The 22362-nt window shown below is 31.9% G+C and overlaps 2 protein-coding genes across 3 annotated transcripts; one reads left to right on the forward strand and one right to left on the reverse strand.

The window, feature by feature from the left end:
- Positions 1 to 2818: 2818 nt before the first annotated feature.
- LOC112796030 (transcriptional adapter ADA2b) lies at positions 2819 to 8442 on the forward strand. The gene is made up of 12 exons (XM_025838276.3): positions 2819 to 3232; positions 3488 to 3543; positions 3859 to 4037; positions 4333 to 4398; positions 4537 to 4662; positions 4777 to 4852; positions 5077 to 5134; positions 5215 to 5312; positions 5682 to 5904; positions 6029 to 6239; positions 6703 to 6969; positions 7815 to 8442. The coding sequence occupies exons 1-12, from the start codon at positions 3180 to 3182 to the stop codon at positions 8004 to 8006; spliced, it is 1605 nt and encodes a 534-aa protein (XP_025694061.1). The 5' UTR covers positions 2819 to 3179; the 3' UTR covers positions 8007 to 8442.
- A 2752-nt stretch (positions 8443 to 11194) lies between these two features.
- On the reverse strand, positions 11195 to 17645 carry LOC112796031 (uncharacterized). Of its 2 annotated transcripts, none has more exons than XM_025838278.3 (6): positions 16522 to 17645; positions 13792 to 13877; positions 13595 to 13711; positions 12660 to 13469; positions 12249 to 12465; positions 11195 to 12107 (listed from the first exon to the last, which is right to left on the reverse strand). In XM_025838278.3, the coding sequence occupies exons 1-6, from the start codon at positions 16808 to 16810 to the stop codon at positions 11527 to 11529; spliced, it is 2100 nt and encodes a 699-aa protein (XP_025694063.1). In that variant the 5' UTR covers positions 16811 to 17645; the 3' UTR covers positions 11195 to 11526. The 2 variants fall into 2 exon arrangements, with proteins under 2 accessions (XP_025694063.1, XP_025694062.1); XM_025838277.3 differs by having other exon boundaries at positions 13792 to 13892; positions 16522 to 17535.
- Between the last annotated feature and the right edge of the window lie 4717 nt (positions 17646 to 22362).

Here is a 22362-nt window from a genome sequence, read left to right on the forward strand (position 1 = left end):
TATTAATCTATATTTGTTCTTCTTATGTCCTAAATAAAAAGAGTTCTAGTGTCTCTCGCCCCTTTTTTATGCTCTTGTCATCCTTATTTTCCTTGTTTGTATTTTGTTATTGTTTATTTTGTCGTTCTTGTTGATTTCATTATTTAAAACAAAAAAACATACGGTGCAAAAAAATATCTTTATTATATTTGTTCTTTTTTATATATTATTTTTCTAACTATAAAATTCGAGGACGAATCTTTTTTGAAGAGAAGGAGAATGATGCGTGCTTCAAATGTTCGTGATTTGAAGAATTCAAGTATTATTTAAGAAAATTAGTTTATAATTTTAACATAATAAGAGGTTATAAATACCTCATAAACTATTGTAGTCGTCATACGAAGATATTAGAAGAGTGTTAAAGTATTCTTTGGTTTCATGATGAAATCATGACGTGAACAAATAAGGTTGGGTGAGTTCATCTTTTGTTGTATTGGAAAATTGGGTAAAAAATTGAACAGTCCATTCGATTCAATCCCCAAACTACAGTGTGGACAAATTAAGTTGAAGAGTCTCTCTTTCATTACATCAAGAAATTGGATAAAAAATTGAATAATTTTTTTTATTTAATTTTAATCTATATTTTATTTTTTATTTTAAATCAAATATGTATTTTTATTCAGTTTTATTTCTTTTTTTTACTCTTTATTTATTTGTCATCGAGTCTCGAATAGGAACTGTGGCTGACAGAGGCGAAAAAAAGAGAAGGAGGGTTATGAAGTTTGGAAAAAAGAAGAGGGAGGGTTATGAAGTTTGGAATTTAAAAAAAAAAAACAAAAGGAATAATTTAAAAAATTTATTAAAAAGTTAACAAAAATTAAGATTTGGGTATTGTTATTATACAAAATTCATTTTTATAAATATAGTAATATTTTTGTTTAATAGATATTTTTGTTAGTATTTACAAAATTCACCGGTATAAATGATAGTGTATTTTTGAAGGTGTTTTTCATCATAGCGAATATCTGAAGTCGGTCACAAATTGTATCTACTAGTGTCTCTCTTTCATTGTGTCTTGGCATAGGATTCGATAGTTCTAAAATGTTTAGACCGTTAAATAGTATAGTAACAAAACATATTTTTTAAAGTTTTTTTATAATTGTTAAATAGTCCTTATTCAATTCTAACTACAACTTAATCATTTATATATTATTTAATTATTAAATCTATCATCTATTTTATAAATTAGTATTTTATTATTCATCTATTATATTTATTCAATTAGAAACAAAAACAATAACGAAATAAATCTTTCATTAATTGTGACCTTCATAAATATTTTGGTTATGTGAATCAACGAATTTTTTTGTCTTTGATTCGTTACATCTGTAAACGTCATAAAAATTGTTTCTTGATAATTCAATTGATTGAAATTATTACACAACAGATTGAATTGCACTATAGAATATACATTTTTTCTTATTGAATCGATTGGTAGTGTTATCCAATCGATTGAATTTCGTAAAGCAATAAGGATATTTTTTTATTCAATCGATTGGCATGGTAACACAATCGATTGAATTGTGCTGTAGAATAAGTTTTCTCAAAATTCAATCGATTAGTTTTCTAACACAATTGATTGAATTTTGTAAGTGATTAAGGATATTTTCGTATTCAATCAATTGATGTTATAACAAAATCGATTGAATTGAGGAGTGCAATGTATATTAAGCTGTTATAACTTTTTCGCCACTTTTTTATAAGTTATTATCTTATTCTTCATTTATCTTATCTTTAAAATTCTATCTTCAATTTTTTAAGTTTTAATTTTGATTTAGATATCATAATCTTATCTTTTTCAATACTAATATTAATAATTGGTGAATAATCTATCGTCAATTTGTTTTTTAATTACTCAATTCTACAATTGCAATTGTTTATCAATCATTTGTTCATAATTTTGTTTATTATTTATTCATCTCCTTACTATCTAATTTTTCTTCATCCTTTATCCATCTCCACAATATCCAATTTTCTAGAGAATTCTATTCCAAGAGTTAATCAATGTAAAACACATTACTCTAAAAAATGGTAAGAAATTAAAAAAATTCTACGTAAGAATTAAAATAATCTGACATAAAGTTTTCTGACTTTTTTAGGGTCTATTTGGGAAGTTTCAAAAGTAATTTTTTTGAGCTTTTAACTTATGAAAAGTAGTAGTATTAATGTCTGATGTAATTTTCAAAACCAAATTGCAGCTTTCTAAGAAGCTATTTAAGAAGTTATAGAAAGGTTAAAAAAATGACTTCTCTCATAATACTACTACTTTTTTTTATCACATTTCTATAAAATAAGTACTTTTAGAATTAAAAATCCAAATACAAAATAATTTATTTATAAACTACTTTTAATATAACAATTTATTATTTAAGTTATTTTTTCAAAAAAAATTTAATTAAACTGTTTACTTAAATTGGAGTTTAGTCTACTTTTGACTAACCGTTAACTAGTCTAGACTAACACATTCAATTGACCAACAACTCATCATGGTCGCTCAATATTGATAAAATCTCTAATGGAATAACCTTTTAAATTAGATAAAAATTTATTGTTTTCATATAAAGTTGATAATCAAAGACAATTAAATAATAATTTAATCAAATTTATTAAATTATTTAATAATTTTAAACTATTAACTCTACCTACAAATAATTGAATATAAATTTCATCTAATAAAAATTATTAATTAATAATTTAGTTAAATATATCAAATTATTTAACCGTTTTTAACTAAGATAACATTTGAGTTGATAAGTGCACCTGGTTTTCATAGATTTAAAAAGTAAAAACAGTTAAACCTGCAAACCAAACCAAGCACGGTTCGACCAAACTTGCACAGTTACACTGCGCATTGTCGGAGAAACATGGGTTCGCGTTTTCTCATTTCCTATTTGCTAACCTTCCGTTCATCATAGTACACTATATGACGAAAATTCCCCGCCTTAATTTGCAATTACTAAAAAATTTCAACCTGTGTCAAAGAAATCTCAGTGACCCCAAATTGCAATGGAATCTTCCAAATTCTAGGGTTTCTTTTTTAAAATTTTAAACAAGATAAATCTATTAGATTAGAATCGATTAAATTACCCGTCCCCCTCTGTTCAAGCGCGATTTTGCACTGGGTTTGGCCAACAGAATCAATGGGTCGCTCTCGCGGGAATTTTCACCACGCTGATGAGGACCCAAGCCAAAGGTTCGATTTTAATTTTTAATTTTGAAAATTTTTCGTTACTATTGCACTTCCGTTATCTGCAGTTAGTGCTCAAAGGTTTTGCTTATATATGGTTGTAAATGTAATTCAAGTACACCGATTGAATAATTGAATTTGTTCCCCTGAATGTTCATCCGAAGTTTCAGTGAAAAGCTGCTGTCATTTCAACTATAAAGCTGATTCTTTTGACCCTTGTTTTTAGCATATTTCCTCTTGTTGTTTCTATTGGGCGTGTAGGTCAAGGAGAAAAAAGAATGCTGCCAGTGGAGAAAATTTAGAGCCTGGAGCTGCTGGTAAGATTTTTCACTATCTTGTACTCTTTCAGTAAATGTCAATTGCACAACACTAAGAAACTGAATTTAGATGGAGTTGTATAAGAAAGTTATAGAATCATTGCAGTTCACTCGTCAGCTCCTCAGCTTATGGAAAGTCTCTGAACTAGAAAATAACGAACCTTTTTAGTTTTGGAGTGAAAAAAGGAAGGAAGATTGCTATAGCAGTGATAGATTGACAGTTACTTAGAGCTCTAGTTGTGCATTTATTGATTGTTTATTCATGGCTGGTCATATGTTAAGATAATTTCACTGGCATGTATGTAATACCAACAGGGCAGGGAGCAAGTGAAGGGAAGAGAGCTTTGTATCACTGTAATTATTGTAATAAAGATATTACAGGGAAAATCCGCATCAAGTGTGCTATGTGCCCTGATTTTGACCTATGTATAGAATGTTTTTCTGTTGGAGCTGAGGTGACACCGCATAAAAGCAGTCACCCTTACAGGGTTATGGTCAGTGACAGTTTTTATTCGAATTTGTTCTTTCAAAATACCTAATTAGTTATAGAATTTTTGTTAGAGAAGCTGGGTGTTTCCTTTCCTGTTAGCTTATCTATCTAAAGAGTCAAGACAATTACAGGGTTAAGTTAAACAGAATTTTATTCATAAACTGTTCTGTCATCGTATTGGAATATCCATCACATATTTGAAAGATTTTAAGTAATTGAAACTGTACTACCATACTGTTAATTAAACCACTTTTCATTCCTCGAAGATGATTTATTTTAATACGATTCACTTTTGACAGGATAATTTATCTTTCCCTCTTATTTGTGCTGACTGGAATGCAGATGATGAAATTCTGCTTCTAGAGGTATTGTCTCCAAACTTATTTATTAGGAGTAGTGATGTCTAGTGCTTAAAAAATATAAAGCTTAGTAAATTCCATTTTGTCCAACAATACATCTCTTATTTATATATGATCTTTGCTGCAATAATTTGTTGATTCTAGGGCATTGAAATGTATGGCTTGGGAAACTGGGCAGAAGTTGCTGAGCATGTTGGGACAAAGAACAAAGAATCATGCATAGAACACTATAGGAATATATATTTGAACTCCCCGTTCTTTCCTCTTCCGGTATGATAGGGCATCAAATGAAGCTGCAAGCAGTGCTTCTTTATATTATATCTATTTATATTAATTATTATTTCTATAATGGTATTTTAAATCCTGCCCTTTTTTATTTACTAGGACATGTCTCATGTTGTTGGGAAAAACAAAAAAGAACTTCTTGCCATGGCAAAAGGACAGGGTGAGGACAAGAAAGGTTTGTGACAGTCATAATATTCTGTTACAGTCACAGATTAGGCATGCCTCACTGGTAACTTATTTTGGATGACATGAGTTAACCTTTAACATAACATCTTATTGTATCTGCAATTTATTTGTACTTGTGCCTGAAGACATCAGTGCTGCAGCTTGCTGTAAGGGTAATGTTTTTGTTATTGATAATTTCTTATAATCACGTTATTGTCTGTGTAATTGGCACAGGAATTTCCATGGCAGATGGTCTTAAGGAAGAATCTACGTTTTCTCCTTCTAGAGTCAAGTAAGGCTATTATTTTCTATATGCACTTTTTTCTTGCCATCTTCTGTACCAAACTTTTTAACGTATATTCATTGATTCAGAGTTGAAGATTCCCATAAAGCTGGTTCCTCTGGCCCCAATCAGAAGGCCTCAAATTCAGCCCGTGGAAAAGACGGCCTTGGTGTAGTTAAATTGGAAGGTGAGAAACATTTGGAATAATACTTGTAATGCTTATTTCTACAACAAAAAATTACTATTCGTATAAGCTAAAACAGGAGGAAGGATACCACACATATAACTGTTTTTGCATAATTTGGAAGCCATTGGAACAGATTACCATTTGAGGAAGTGTGGTGATTTTTCTGTTGCTAGAATATCTAGGGCTAAAATTTTGTGTATGCCAAACTAGGATTTTAGGTGACCGGCTTCTTGCATGAAACTCATCACTAGTCACTGCTTTGTCTTTTCCTCACTGGGATTAGCTTGCATATCCACATGCATATTCTCTGAGGAAAATCACACCATTATTTATGTTCTGTCTAAATTCTTGTTCCTTTGTCACTGGCAGATTCTCAAGTAGACAGGAATTTTGGTGGAAAGAAACCGAATTCCTCAGGAAATGAAGGTCCTTCATTGGTAGAATCCAGTGGTTATAATTCAAAAAGACAGGAATTTGATCCGGAATATGATAATGATGCTGAACAACTACTTGCTGAAATGGAATTTAAGGATGCTGACACTGACGATGAGAGAGAGATAAAACTACGTGTCTTACGTATCTATGCAAAAAGGTGAACTGCCATCTTATTATATTAGTTTCCCCCTCCTGAATCATAAACACTGCAACATTAAGAGCGCAATGTTAGCATGGTATTGCATTATGTACTGCCATCCTTAAATTGAAATGTGTTGCAGGCTTGATGAAAGAAAGCGTAGAAAGGATTTCATTCTTGAAAGAAATTTGTTATACCCAAATTCATTCGAGAAGGATTTAACCCCTGAGGAGAAGGTGATATGTAGGAGATATGACATATTCATGCGCTTTCATAAAAAGGAAGAGCATGAGGAATTGCTTCGAACAGTTATTTCTGAACATAGAACTCTTAAAAGACTTCAAGATCTCAAGGTTTGAGATACGGTTGACATTAGATTAATATGTGCATTCTTTCTTTCTTTCTTTCCCTGAGGGTGAGTCTTGGTGCACCAGCAAGTTTGTTGCCCTGTGATCCCCAGCCTCTCCATTTGTAGGGTTAGGCTGGGTACATCTACCCTCCCTAAACTCCACCAAGTGAGAGCCTTATACACTGAGCTGCCGATTTTTATTCTCTCTTGAAATTTGAAATTGTTTTGGCATCTTGTATTTGAATTGTTATCACTTGAAGGGATTAGGAAAATTTCATGCAAAGCACTCTGGTTAGTCCATGTTTTGAGTGTTCTTGCATTCATCTAAATGGAAACCTCTTGGTTTGCCAAACCTAGTACTAGTACTAGTACATTTATGATTATAACCAATGCTTCTTTATGCCATTGCTGATAATGTAATCTGCATATTTCATGCACAAATAAAACAATTATATGTGGCACTGCAGGAAGCACGGGCTGCCGGTTGCCGTAATGCAGCTGAAGCTGAAAGGTATCTGTTAAATAAGAGAAGAAGGGAAGCTGATGAAAGTACACGAAGGGTAAAAGAAAGTGCTCAGGGTGGCCCAAGCAATCAGGGGGTTCCAAATGCATTAATGTCTCCAGACTCCGCTAGCAAGGATATGAGTGGCAGGCCTGCAGGACCTGCTACTTCAAGCTCTGTCAATGAAATGGATGTGACAGGATACTATGGGGCTGATTTACTTTCTGAACCTGTAAGCATGCATTCCCTTTGGTATTGGTTGATACTTTTATAAATGATTTGCTGCCTGATATCGATATGAATTTCGTTGTTTAAATTTCTTGTGTTCTTTGTGATCATGTTATGTTGTGTCTTCTTAAGAATCTTTTTTTTTTCTTTTAACAACAAGCATATGTGCTGTGGGCTGCATTTCATGGATGAACTCCATGTATAAACTTATGAATGGAGCTCTTCTATGAAATTTTACCCCAGATTTATATTCTCAAACCAAACACACCGAGAGCAGAAGCGGATGCTGGTGGAAATTTTGATTATGAATTTCTGATACTTAATTACTTACATTCTTTCCCTCTAGGTTATGAGGGAGATTTGTGAACTTACTATTGATTGATTTAATGAGATCAATCTAAAATATTATCCTATGAACAAATGATAAGAATAAACAAATTTATACACTTTTTTTGGAGAAAAAGACAAATAGGTTCCTAACTTATTAATTCGAAGATGCATAAGTCACTGACTAATTGAAAATACAAAAACATCCCTGATTTTCTAAAATACGAGACATTTAAGTCCATCCGTCCAAAATATATAAGGACAAATCGGTCCCCTAGAGGGACTTAGATGTCTCGTGTTTTAGAAAGTAAGGGACGTTTTTGTATTCTTAATTAGTTGAGGACTTATTTGTCTTTGAGATAAAAAGTCAGAGACCTATTCAGTGTTTATTCCTTGAAGAGGTTAAAATTCTTTTGTATTTGTATGGTAATTACTTTATTTTTATCTTTCAAATTAACAAATTGTTTCTTCATTTCTCTTCCTGAAAGTGTTGCTTACTCGCATCTGTTACTTCCTGCACAGGAGAAACGCTTGTGCTGTGAACTAAGGTTGCCACCAGCCTTATATCTGAAGATGCAAGAGCAGCTATCTCTACAAATACTTAGTGGCACCATCTCTGCAAAATCTGATGCTCATCAATTGTTCAAGATGGATGCTATCAAAATTGATAGGGTCTATGATATGCTCATAAAAAAGGGTATTGCTTCACCTTGAGACACTAGTCTAGCCTCCCCATTAATTTAAAATAAATTGAGGTTGTTGTATAATTAATTTTATTCTGTATCCATACATAAATACTTGTAGGAATTTTGAGGTGTTGTATCAAGCTCTAGTATGAACATAGGAATATGAAAGATTGACCTATACACACTTCAAAGGGTCCATGGGACACTGCATGTGATCCTATCTTATTGCATACGCACTAGAATTTAGAGGTGGGAGTTCAGTTTTTGGGAAATTAAAACTTTAGACTCATGTCAAACCAATGTTTGTAGTCTAGACCATCTCACAGTTCCGAACAAAACACTAGTTTGCTAACGTGAGACTTTGAAATTTTGTTCGATCAAAGTTGTCTACTTTTAAATTTTCAATGCAGTCGGTCATTGTATATGTCATACGGTATTTAATAATACTTTTAAATTTTTAATGATATCTTGAACATTTATTGTTCTTTATATTTTTCCGCAATCAATATTTTTGAAGTCATCATGAGTAGCAATTGATTCATAGATTTATTTAAAATAATTTTTATATCCACCTTAGTCCTTAGACTTTAAAAGAATTAACTTTTTTTTTTTATTTTCTTTTCTCTTATTTTCTTTTTACCTATTTTCTTTCCATTCATTTTCCATTTTAAACATTCAAACAAAGTGTAAAAATGCATATAACTTGCTGCGTAAAGTCGTAAACTAATATTGTGTATATCTTTTAAAAGAGTCGTAAACTAATATTGTGTATATCTTTTAAAAGATTAAGTGTGTGTTTAGATTACCGTTTGCAAATGGATTTTGTAAAAGTGATTTTGATCAAAAGTGAGTTAGTATTAATGTGGTTTATGTTTGGTAATTTTTATTCAAAATGGATTATAGTAAATTAAATATTGTTTGGATTACATTATTCAAAATCACTTTTAGATAGAAAATTACAAAAAAAGGACATGAGTTTAAATAATTATTTTATGTTATCTTATAATTTTATTTTAAATATTTAAATAAATTTTAATATTTTTTTAGTATTCTCAGTATTCTTTAGTATTCTAATAGAATTAATAGAATCATAATACAAAGTAAAAAAATATTCTATAGAAAAAAGAAATAACAATAACAGTAAAAGAACTCATAAAAAAACAGAAGTTTTATAAAAAATAATATGCATAAGAAAGTATTAAAAAGATATATTATAAAAAAGAAAATAATAAATATATGAATAATAAAGGGTATAATTGGTACATAGAACATAAAATTTAATCCAACGTGAAAAGTTGAACGGAAAAGCTAGAATTTTTAACTTTTGGTAAACGTGGGTTAAAGACAAAAATCACTTCTACGTTTACAGAATAAAACCATTGCCAAACATGAAGATAAAGTGTTCAAGGAGCTCAAACGAGCTTTTCTCTTCTCCAACGTAAATCCAAACACACCCTAAATAGTTCATAGTCAAATAATTATGGGTAAATTGTCAAAAATATTTTCAACAGTTTTTGTCATTAACAATAAAAAAAATAAGTGACAAACGACCTTATTATTTAACAAAGGATTTATGGATTTAATCCGTATTTTTATGAAAACATTTTCGTAGGAAAATTCAGTCTCTAAAGTCTTTTCTCATTTTAAAAAAATATAGACATTCACAAAAAACAGATTTATTTGTCAATAAAATGATTAAATTTTAAGGATGAAAAAAATAAGTTACATTTTTAAAATCTAGTCTCTAAAGTAAAAAGTTTCTAAAATTTATATTTAATTATTTTTATCATATTTTTAAATATTTTAAGGATGTTTTTATTGTTTTAATCTTTAAATATTTTTGAAGGGTCTACTCAATAATTAATTTTTAAGAATTTATACCAGTTTGGTATTTTCGGAGTAAAGTACCAATTTGGTCCCGTTCTTTTTCTAGAATGTAGGGGTGTAATCGGCTCGGTTCGGTTCGATTTTGGATCGAAAACCAACTGGACCGACCTGATCGGTTCTTCAAAGAGACCAACCGTTCGGTTGGCTGTAGTTTGAGCAACCGAACCGAACCGAACCAACGGCGGTTTGGTTCGGTCGGTTTTTTCAGTTTTTTTACACCTACTTATCTAAATTTAAAATGCCATAAAATGAAATTTAAAACCTTCAATAAACTAGAAAAACAAGAGTTTATCACATCCAAATCCAATACAAATTCAACTTAATTAAACATAAACAAAAACAATTAAAAATGTCTAGCAAAACAACAAGGTTAAAGGGTAAATGTGTAAAAACAAGGTTTCTGAACCAATATTTCGGTTCGGTTCGGTTTTTACTGAGCCAACCGAAAACCGAACCGAACCGATCGGTTTAATTCATAAAAACAAAAAAACCGGTTTTTTCGGTTTTTCTTTTCGGTTGTTGTAAATTTCGGTTCGGTTTTGCGGTAAAATTCGGTCCGGTTCGGTAACTTACACCCCTACTAGAATGACAACACGACTCTTGACAAAAAAAAGATCTACTTCGCCTCATGTCTTTAATTTTCGTGAGACAACGCGATTTGACGTAAAAAAATAGGTCCTTGATAAATAAGTTCCTGATCAATTTGATGTCAAAACAACGTCATTTTATTTAAATGAATAGGGACAAATAAATCATTGACCAATTTAGATTTAGAAACAAATTGATCCTTATACACTCCATGTTGGCACTTAACATCTAACTCGATATATTAACATAACACATTAATGACTTCTGTTAATAAATAACGGTGATACTGATAGAAGAACCACATTATCTCACGAATATCAAAGACACGGCCAAAGTAAACCTCTTTTGTCTCACGAAGATCAGAGATATGGCCAAAGTAAACCTCTTTCTTAGTCAAAGGTCGCATTGTCATTTTAGAAAAAGGACAGAATGAAGTTGATACTTTACTCTAGATAGTTGTTATACTCACGAGTAAGAATATGAAGAACCAATTGTGAAGTTCACAAACTATAGGGGAAGATGAGGAACACATTTAAAACACAAAGAAGAAAATACATAGTCTAGCTATTTTCTCCAATATCAATCCCCTGAGATTTGTAAAAGACAAATCTAGAGATTTCAGCCACATCAATAACCGGACAAGAACTTGTAAACTTTTCAAGATAAAACACTATAAGATTGACTGATGTTCAAAATCGAATTAAAATTACATAGATTACTCAAGGGCTAACTTTATAGGTATGCAGGTTCAAATGATATGTGCTATCTATTAATTAACCATATGGCCAAAAGCATTAATTCTAACATATAATTATATATAATCCCTATAGATTATAGAATGTAAATTATATAATCCCTATAGATTACAGAACGTTTTATCTACTAAAACTAAAAGGACTCTCAACCCAAAACACTAGCTATACACTACCAATTATCCTTATGTTAGACACCAGAAAATCATTACCCTCAGCATATATAAACTAACCCCAGGACTTCATTTCGATTTTATATACAAGGTGCTTCCACCTTAAGCTATAATCGATTGGAGACCAAAGAATTATCATTTAGCTATATTAGATATTCATGCAACTTGCTTCTGCTGCATCAAGTTTTTGTTCTGCAGAATCAAAATGTTGTTCCTTCAACATCAAATCTCCCTCATTGTTCTTTTCAACTTTGTCACCGCCGTCATCATTTTTTTCTGCGTCACCGCGAGAGACATCCTTTTCATTGTCAATGGTATCGAGTGCCTTCTTACCATCACCATCAATGTTGTCAGTTTCACTGTCATAACCACCGTCACCAGAGTCAATATCCTCGTCTTCATCGATGGCAGCTAGTGGCTTCCCCAAAGTTACCACTCCCTTCATACTTTCCAGTTCGGGTGCTTCCAAACCGGATAATTCTTGCTCAACCTTTGGAGCAACTTCAACTTTGGGAATCGAGGATGGCTTACTTTCTAATATAGCAGAACAACCGGACACAGATCCCTCTACCACAGCAGAATTAGCCGACAGCCCAACACGAGAACTAACATTTGAAGGTAAATGGCTGCAAATGTTAGGCTTTCCAGCTATATCAACCCACCTGTTATCAACCCAATCTCGCGAAATCCGAATGTCCTTCTTCTGGACTGTTAGGAGCCTTTCTTCACCTGCAGGGAAAACCATAACAACAATGATACAGATGCGTAACCCAAAGAAAACCTGATTCAAAAACTCGGGACTGTTCATTGGTGAACCACAGAACAATAGTACAAAATAACGAGAAACAAAAATGAATATAGACATCCTACCAGGTGTATAAACTTGAAGAGTTCCTACTCCACCAACATCAATGCCAGTTATAACACCTTCCCACCATCCATCACTCCACCAGGCATCCACTGCAGTTCCAATCTCAAAAGCGTGATCTGTAGTATCTTTTGGTGGGAATGGTCGCACAGTTAAGCGGCCTGAACACCGCATACCCAGTTTGTCAGGAGCTGCTACTCTAGTTGCAGGGATCCATTCCTACATGAATTATACAGTTATGAAAACCATAATCTTACACATGACATAAGAATAGGCACGACTATAAACAAATTCATGAAATTAATGAGCTCAACCAGTGCAAAGCCCAAAAATCTAAAAACTAGCCCTACTATTCCTTCGGTCATCGAACATATCCAGAGTACACACACACAAATAAACAGAGGAAATCTAACCTCTAGCTTGTCTATGTCGTCTGCATCCATAAGATCATCGTACTGGACCTTCAGTTGCCTCTGAGTCGCACTCAAAATTTTACACCTGAACCAGCATCCTCTAATGCCACTATCTTGACAGAGAAACTCGACCTTATCATCGACATTAAAAGACAACTGATGCTGAGGCTTAGGTCCAACAAACTTGATACCCATTGTTTTCCTTGATAGTGTTAATTTCAAACTTGGGAATTTTTGTTCACTCTTTTTCAGAGCAGAGTTTTGCAGACTAGAAGAACCATTTTCAAGTACTTGATATCCCTTAGGAATTTTGCCCCTCTTATTGCCCGACCTTAGAGGATTGTCTTGAGCGAAGTCCTCATCATCTTCTGTGTCCAATTTATGACTCTTGGCTTTTCGCTTGGAAACAATAGGATCACCCAAAAAAGAGAGCACGGATTGGTTACTATATCCGCGCAGCTTAGTGAGTGTGAAGGGCTTAAGTTTATTGTTTTTGAACTGCCGAGAGCATATATGGATCTCCGATAATGAGGAATGTAGAATAGCAGACACGCATTTCTCATAATGCTTAGGGGTCAAAACTATTGCAGGGCCATTGACACACTCAGCACTGATCACTTGAACATGAGGTGTTATGAAAACCTCTCCCTCTTGCAGATTCAGCTGTGGAACCACATTTTTAACTTCCCGACCATGGTGAAACCACCGTACCTTAACCTTTTTTTGTTTCTTCTTGTCTTCATACATATCTTCCAGGTAACCTAGATAGTGGTTTTCTTCCTCAGCCATAATATATACAAACGAATGAACCTGAAACAGGAAGAAATTTCTTGAGAATGAAACGCTTAACCCACTCTTCCTCCCCAAGAAACAGACAAGGATAGAAAAGAAGTGTGTGAAATAATTGAGATATACAACATAAATTATTTTCTTACATAAATGGTTGTCCCATTCCTACAAAATCCTGGGTAGTGCTTCAGCTGTTTAGCACAATACCAAGCAACACCCGACCATTCAATATCTGAACTCTGGAATCTCAATTTCCTTGACATCTGCAGGCAATTAAACAGATCATATCAAGATAGAAAGAAACAATAAACAGACAAACTCGATCAACTGGTTGATTCTATACCAGTTTGTCGGGTAAAGTTTTTTTATGAGCACTGTTTCCAAGCTTGAGAGATTCTAAAGCTTGTGCTGCATCATCCAGCTCAATACCTGTCACACAAACATCTGAGTTTGGTTAGAATATTTCTCCATATCGTTAATAAAAACCAGCATCAGAAATGGCCCAAAGAATTTTAGATAAAAGACCAACAAAAACAACTGCACTTACATACTGGGATTGTGCAGTATGTATAAGGGACTAAATCTTCATCATAAGAATGTCCTCATACATCATTACAGTTCGAATGTAAACTGGTTTCTAAATGAATCTAGAATGAAATGATACAAGGCCACACCAACAAAGTATCATTTTCATCATTACTACAGAGTCAACAACAAAACGGTGCCCTATCGTAAAATTGTTCATTACATAAAAAACAACAGCAGCAAAGCCTTGTCCCACTAGGTGGGGTCGGCTTGTTCATTACATAAACATAAATAATTTTCCTTTTTATAACAAGATTGTTCGTAGTGGTTAGGAAACAAAATAAGACATCAATCAATCAAATCAATATATTAATTGTCTTGATAGATCCACATAATTCAAGAAAAGGAAAATTTCCAAGTTATCAAAGGATACCTTGCCATCTCAAATTAATTCAGTCTCCAATCTATAAGAAATGCGGAAACAAAAAGGGCTGACACCACTGTGGGCAAATTAGATTTACTCATCTGTACCCATAGAAGCATAGACCTTGCTCCCGACAACTAGACCCCATGGTCACTAGACAACAACCTTATTGAAAGATACAGCATCAAATCTTTCTTGCCAGATTGATTCATGCTTTAGGCCAAAGTAAAAGATAATTAAAAAAAAAATTGAGCACACAAGACTCACAAAATAGTAGTGCTTGGGAAGCATCAAAATTACAGATCCATATCCATAAAAGCAGAGAGGCTCTGTGGTACAACTAGAATCTAGACAACACAGCAACAGATCACACCAATCTTAAGGCTTTATTCTTAAACAAAAGGAACTAAAATTAAAAAAAAAAAGTTTTCATAAAACATAGGAATAAAATCAGAACTGCTCTCGACCAAGAGACTAACAAATTTAAAAAATCACAAAACCTAGCAGTGATGGAAAGGCAATGGAATCAGTCAACAAATTAAACAATACCCATTTCTGTATACTGCGAAAATCCAGTCACTGAATTCCGAGACATCTCGCTGTCACAACTCGCTATCCTTTGTTAGTGCGATGGCCTTGATTATATCGAAGAGGCAAAGGAACAGAGAATCATGGTAAGACGAAGTTGTCAACCTCTTGTAGCACCCGGACAAGAGAGGGAGATAGACGGTTTGGTGAAGGAGCACGCTCCAAGTGAGCTAAAACTCGTGACTTAAATGTATTTGGCAGAACGAAATTCACCGCCAAGACCGCTTTAAAGTAGCGCATTAATGGGCGTCGAAAGGGACAAAATATCAATAAAAAACTAGTATTTTCCTATGCGCGAAGGGTTAACAGTCTTGATAGTTTTATTATAAATATTAAATTGCGCACACTCCTTAGAAGGAAGTAACTCACTATAAGGGAACAACTTATCCTATGGACGAATAGTTGCTTCTTTTCCTTTCTGTAGCAACTTAAAAGTGAATTCATACGTCATATTATGGATTCACGTGACATGCATGCAAACGTTCAGTGAGTAGTGGACAAAGGTTAGACGAGATATCTTTGTATTCAGATGTCTTATAATATATTGATCTGAGTAGTTTCTAAACCCTAGAACCAGCTTATTATTCTTAACATTAGTTCCGCCAAGAAGCTGATGCGTTTTCTACCTAATCTGCCTCATAGAGATAAACGTTGATGCTTTAAACCTTTGACAAAACTCAGAATTAACACAATGAAAATGATACGACTTTCCCTTCCTTTCAAACTTCACAAAGACTGCTCCATCATAAGGCCACTGAAATCTCCAAGATAATTCAATCTCAGGTTACATCATAAGTCATACCCTCAAGGAACAGGCCCCCGGGGGGAGGAGAGGTAACGAATATACGACTCTTAAATTAATAGATAAACACGAATAACAAACCAATAACAGGTAATCTCACAATTATTCACGTCCATGAATACAATAACTAGGGGCCACCAAATGGTGCATGGTGACTTTTACTCATCATCTATAACATAGAAATTCAAATTCAAATAGAAAACTTATAAACTTCAAAAAATTGCACTCAAGATCATAAATAAAACATTTGGATGCAGCACTATTCCAAACTTCCAATGCAACCATCACAAACTACTTAAACTTTGTTGCACGTCGTTGAGAGCCATGAATATCTACGACTCCACGTAAATACGATCTATAACAAGCTACATGAACATGACACACAAGACATTAACTCTATAATTCATACAGCAAGCATGACCATATTCCTTGAAAGGTAAATTCATATGAAACGATGATTACTCGACGAATAAAAGGAATCCAGATAGCATTCTGATGAAACTACAAGAAAAAGGTCTAGGACCAACCTAAAAAAATAAAGAATCAACGAAGCCTTATCCGCCTCGGCATACACATCATACTTCATGATGAGAATCCAAGAGCAACAGAAGCCATGCACACGATAATTCAATTCAGAGAATACATCCAACCATACATAATCTGAAGCTCTAAACACAGAAATCATACAAGGCCTAAATTACATACAGAATATGTAACACAAATGGAAGTGTTACCTGAATCAGGTGCATGGTTCCTGGAAACCAAACAAGTAAGCCACTCAACGACCTCTCGCCTCGCCCGCCATTTACAAGCGTTGATGGAATGTGCGGATCCATAAGTCTGCAAGAAATGGTCAGGGACAACATACATCATGTGCCTCACACTCCTCTCAGTCCCCACAACAGCAAGAACCGAATTCCCCAACGAATCCTTCAAGTAGAAGTGAATCACACGGTTCCCACGCTCATGGCATATAATCCTCTCCTCCCATGTTAAAAAAGCAGGAGCATCCACCCCAGACATTCTCAACAAACAACCTCAAAAAAAAAAAAAGGGATATGTCAAACTGGTAATAGGGCTGTTCCTCAACCAAACCAAAATTGAGTTCAGGAATAGAAAACCCTAGGCCTAAAATACCGTCCTCAAACTCAAACCATTAATGAACAAGAAACAAAAGCAACCGACACCACCACCAGCATCACAAAAAAACAAAATCCAAAATAAAACAAACCAAGCCGCAAATAAAAGGCTAGAAATCAGGATTCAACAATGAAGATTCAAAACAAGGGCGAGGATTAAGAGTATGTGCGCGCCGTCCGAAGAACCGGAACTCAAGTCAAACAATGAACCATGCCCCACCTAAGCTTGAACCAAAAACAAAGAAAGAGCGAGTTCAAGCGGAAAATAAGGACAGAAATAATGGCTAAGCTGCATTCATCGTACTGTGTGACCTGAACTGGTACGAGGTTCATGTCAGGAGATGAAGCTGGTGAGGAACTATGATGTGTGAGGGTTGAAGAGAATGCGGGAAAATAAGAGGGACTCAAAGGGGGGTAAGGAAGAAAAAGGTTAAAAAAGCAAACTTTAGGGAGAAAGGAAGAAAGGGTTTGAGGGTTTTGTTAGGTTGAAGCGTTTTGTGGGGGAATGAGGAGGTTTTGGAGCGGAAGAATGGAAGAAGACCAATGTGAGAAAAAGGGTTGTTTTGCTGCAAGGAGCTCCACTGCAGACTCAGTGATGGAGCCAAGGGCATTTTGGGAAATCCATAAAACCAAATGTTCATTTTACTCATTTTTCATCATCATGCTGACTCATTCATTCATCACTGTTTCATACAACCAACGTATCACTCAAATAAAATTCACCTTAACCCTTTCAAATTATCTTTTATTTAATTTTAATCCATTGTCTGTCAATATAAAATATTCCAATTAATACTTAGATTGATCTTTTAAGTAATATTCCTATCTTAATCTGCTTTTTTTATTTTAATTTATTCAATTTAATTTAATAATTTATTATTTGTATTAATTATTGCCTTATTTTTCTCATAAAGTCATTTAATGAGGTATTGAGATAAATTGATAATTGTCTTATTAAATTTTTTTATCATTATGTAAAATGATAATTGATTTTTTTTACTTTTATTTATTTTTTGAATTCTTTAAAATTTTAATCTTAATTTTTTTAAGGATTTTAAACGCTTTTTAGAAAGCAAATTGAAATAAAAATGTTCAATTATCACGTTAACAAGTTTGAGTACCAATGTTTGAGTACCAAGTGCTACGATCCTGAAGTAACCTATGTCATATTTCCAAAAAAAGTTCGATTATCAAATTAAAAGACTCAATCAAATTGACATTTTGAATATCAAATTAAAGTGCGAATATATTTCTAAATACTAATTTAATTATTAACTAGTTTTACACATATATCTAAATAGAATATTATATGAATAATAATTATCTTTACATTGATTATATAAATAATTATTTTAAAAATAATGTAATTACATAATTATATAAAATATTTTAGATTCAATTATCATAGCTAATGATATAGTTTAAAGAAAGTAAATATGTATAATACAATAATAATCATATTAATACTAAAAATTAATTATTAACCGGCCATTATAGAAATATATAGTTAGTATTTATAAAAATATCTCATCATATCATTAAAATATGTTTAATTATTATATTATACAATATTTAATTATTTTAATAGTTTATATTTTGTTAAAAAAATATTACACAAAAAAGTAATTATTTAGTGTTGTTTTATATTCATAAATATCTTTACATGTCATATAATTGTTTTTTATATTTATATTATTTTTAAACAGAGATGCGTACGTAGTCCTTTTTGTTGTAACTTTTAAGTGATAAGAAAGAAAGATGCATTTCCTAAATTTAGGAAACTCTGATTTTGGACTTTCTGAATATATAGGATGAGCATTGAGAATGGATATTTTTTTAAATTTGTTCTTCTTAAATAATATTATAAAGTTTTATTTCTATCAAACATTTTTAAGTTTAGCCAAAAAATAAATGTGGAAAGATATATAACATTTGGTGAAGAGATAGATATTGAAAAACTGAAACCGAGAGAAGTTTTAGTATTTTGTTTGGTGTAAAATGAGAGACAAAAATTGAAACAAAAATAAAATTTTAATTTAATTTGCACAAAAAATAAAATTGAAATTAATTAATTAAATGAGAGTATTTTAGATATAAAATATTATTAAAGTTTCAGTCTCTGTTTCTAAAAATATTAGTTTCCTGTGTCTCTACATTTTGGAGGCACTGAAATACTGAAATTTTAAAAATAAAGACAGAAATTTTAGTATCAGTTTCTGAACCAACAAACATAATATTGTATCTCAATCTCTCAGTCTCTGTCTCAGTACTACAAAATAAACGCTACCTAACAAATTACACCTAACAATATGAATTGAGGAGGAAAAAAGTGGAGATGTCCATTTTTGTAAGAAGGGTGGAGGGGAGGCATATTCGAGTGGTGCTCATTGAGATCGTGTGCACATGTACTTGTGGACACGTGGCATTGTCCCCGTGACGTTTGAAATGGATTCGTGATTGGTTCTTGTTTTGAACTACATCGATTCAAGGATATACCTTCATGTGCTTCTACTTATACATGTAGTTTGTACTTAGATAGGATTATTTATGCAAAAGTTTCAAATAAAACATGATTCACCTTCCGATCTTCCTTTACTCTTTACGATGTCGTTTAGAGCCTTTTCTTTTTTCCATAACTTGATCCAAGTAAATTTAAGTGTTATTTTAACAAGTGTTGTAAGGATATTAATAAAAAATATTATAAGAGAAAATTTGTATTAAAAATTGACAAAAATATTGTGATAGCTAATATCTTAAGAAAGTTTTTAATTAAATTTTAATTAGGGTGAAAAAGTATATTTTATTGAAATGATGTTTAACGCAATGCCATGTTCTCTCCTCATTCCTATATATATCTAGACGGGTTGAATGAGCATTAGCCATTAATATATTTTGTTTGACTCAATTCACACACCACAGCAGCGTCTTTGTTTACCAAAATTCTCTTATAAGTACTTCAATAAAATTTGGTGGATTGGGCTCTAGAGAATATCACTTTTATAGGTAAGTGAGAGAAACTGAGAATCGCAAATTCGCAATGGTGAATCTCTCTCTCATAAGCATTTCTTTTTATTGAAAAAATAATAAATAATGAGTAAATGATTAATTTTTTAAAAAAAATAAATTAATTTTAAATAAAATTTAATTATATTTATTTTTTTAAAATTTTAAATTAATCACATTAGTCTTTCTGTTATTGATTACGTTAAAATTTATTAATATAACACATTAAATAATACTACTATTAGCACAAAAGTTTGACAAATTGTATAATTCGACCATAATAAAGCAAAATATTAATTATATTATATATAATATAAGTCGAGTCGAAAATGCCCTAGATCGAAATTAATTAATAAAATGTGGTTTAATTCGGCACATGGTAAAAAATGTGAAGGTAAATAGGTGGTGACCAATGTAATGAAAAAGGAGAAGATGTGGGGTATTCAGTTTGAAGAACAACGTATTTTATGATCAAGATAATGTCGCGGATTGTAAGAATTAAAAAAAAAAGAAAATTAAATCATGGATAAAAAAAAACATTTAGCAATTTATCATTGTGATCTATAAACAAAAAAAATTTAGACAAATTAAGAGATTTTAATATAAACACTTTATAGTTACATTAAAATTCTGCAATTTTTAAGTCATACTAACGTTAAAAAGAATCATAAAATGTAAGTGCATTTAAATGTCTAAGATTAACTTTTAATTTATTTTACCGTTTTATTTTCTTCAAGTATTTTGCTTTCTTTTCATTCCTATTTTACTTTCTTATTTATTTAAAGTTTTTACTTATCTTTTATGACTCCATTTGTTATAATCATTTGCATCATTTTTAATTTGTATTGAGTATTTCATACATGACATATACAAGTGATTTAGACACACTTATAAATTTCAGATTGAGTTTTCTCTTTTAAAAAAAATCATATTTATTCTTTAAATTAAAATCTTAATACAAATTTAATTTGACATCTTATCCAAATTAGCAAAAATCAAACAAAATAACTATCATAAATTAAAAAATCTTGATGTATTGAAATTTTTCAATTAAATTAATTTAATTTAATTTTATAAATTTATTATATTAAAATAAAATAAAATTTTTTACTGATTTTTTAGGATAATTTTAGTAAAAAATCCTATTTAACATATAAAATATGATACATTAAAGAAATATAAGGTAGCAATTACGGTTTAAAGCTATCTTAATTAATAGAATATTAAATTGATAAATATAATTACCCATTAGAATAAGCAAGGACATGATTAGATGAGTTTAGCACCGCATTTTGAGGAATGAAGCAAGAATGGATAGGGACAATGAAAATGAGTGGGTTCCACACAATTGGAGTCAATTTACCACTCACCATTGAGGCCTCCAAACAAATATGAAACAAGATAAGGTATAAAGGTAGGTATATGCATAGGTATTTGTAATTGTCAACAGCAAATTTATTTCCATCCACAACCACAGCAATATGAACAATACCACTAAGGTCATTAGGGTGCTCATCGTGTGTACTTTCATATTAGTACTCCCATGTCAACCGCCAAATAATTCAAAGACCACAAACATCTATTGCACCTTCAATTTAGTTGGATCATGCCATCATAATATTATGATTTCAAATGCTTATTTACCTAAACAAACTTGAGAAAAAAATAACCACAACAGCTATCACTTTTTTTTTAATATACAATATTATGCAATAACTCTATTTAAGTATGATTGGTAATTCATATTCTACCCGCGGGTAATCAATCTGATTCAATCCGTTCGGATAGGGTAGGTTACCCGACTCGCTGCGGATAGGATAGAGTAGGATCCGGGTATGCCTGCGAGTAGGATAGGATACGGGTTTAGGACGTACCTTACCCTATCCTACTTGCACCTCATATATAACACATTTTATAAAAATTAGCTATATATAGTGAAGAAAGTGAGAATTGAACCCATAACCTCCCTTATGTAATGACTTACAACAAGTGAATAACCACTAAAATTAGTTAGTTAATTTAATAATTTAGAGCATTAATTTATTATTTTTATGTTATTAATATGTATAAATTTAAAATGATTGAATTTTATATTTACTTTAAAAAAAATTGATATTTCTGCGGATAGGGTAGAGTATGGTAGGGTTTAGAATTTTAGAGTACGGATAGAGTAGGATAGAGTTTTAATAAAATTTTCAACTTGCGGGTAAGATAATCCTATCCTATCCTACCATTGCCATGAATAAATTGATCACTTAAATAATTCAAGTTAATTCAATAATTATGACAACAATGAGCATGAAACTTATAATATTTGTACCGTTAATTATTTAACTACGTATAAAGTAATGCTTACTATACATTCTATATGATGAGGAGCATATCTTTTATATTTGATGAATAAAAGTATTATTTTCTTTAAATCAATTATGC

This window comes from Arachis hypogaea, chromosome 4 (assembly GCF_003086295.3).
Source record: "Arachis hypogaea cultivar Tifrunner chromosome 4, arahy.Tifrunner.gnm2.J5K5, whole genome shotgun sequence".
NCBI classification, from domain to species: domain Eukaryota; kingdom Viridiplantae; phylum Streptophyta; class Magnoliopsida; order Fabales; family Fabaceae; genus Arachis; species Arachis hypogaea.

Bases quoted from the DNA above. Each gene is read 5' to 3' on its own strand.
- LOC112796030 (XM_025838276.3), top strand. From the start codon at position 3,180: ATGGGTCGCTCTCGCGGGAATTTTCACCACGCTGATGAGGACCCAAGC. The intron at 4,038-4,332 runs GTCAGTGACAGT...CACTTTTGACAG, and splicing joins GTCACCCTTACAGGGTTATG to GATAATTTATCTTTCCCTCT. The intron at 5,135-5,214 runs GTAAGGCTATTA...TCATTGATTCAG, and splicing joins TTTTCTCCTTCTAGAGTCAA to AGTTGAAGATTCCCATAAAG.
- LOC112796031 (XM_025838277.3), bottom strand. From the start codon at position 16,810: ATGTCTGGGGTGGATGCTCCTGCTTTTTTAACATGGGAGGAGAGGATT. The intron at 13,470-13,594 runs GTAAGAAAATAA...TTCCTGTTTCAG, and splicing joins GGAATGGGACAACCATTTAT to GTTCATTCGTTTGTATATAT. The intron at 12,466-12,659 runs GTTAGATTTCCT...TAATTCATGTAG, and splicing joins ACGACATAGACAAGCTAGAG to GAATGGATCCCTGCAACTAG.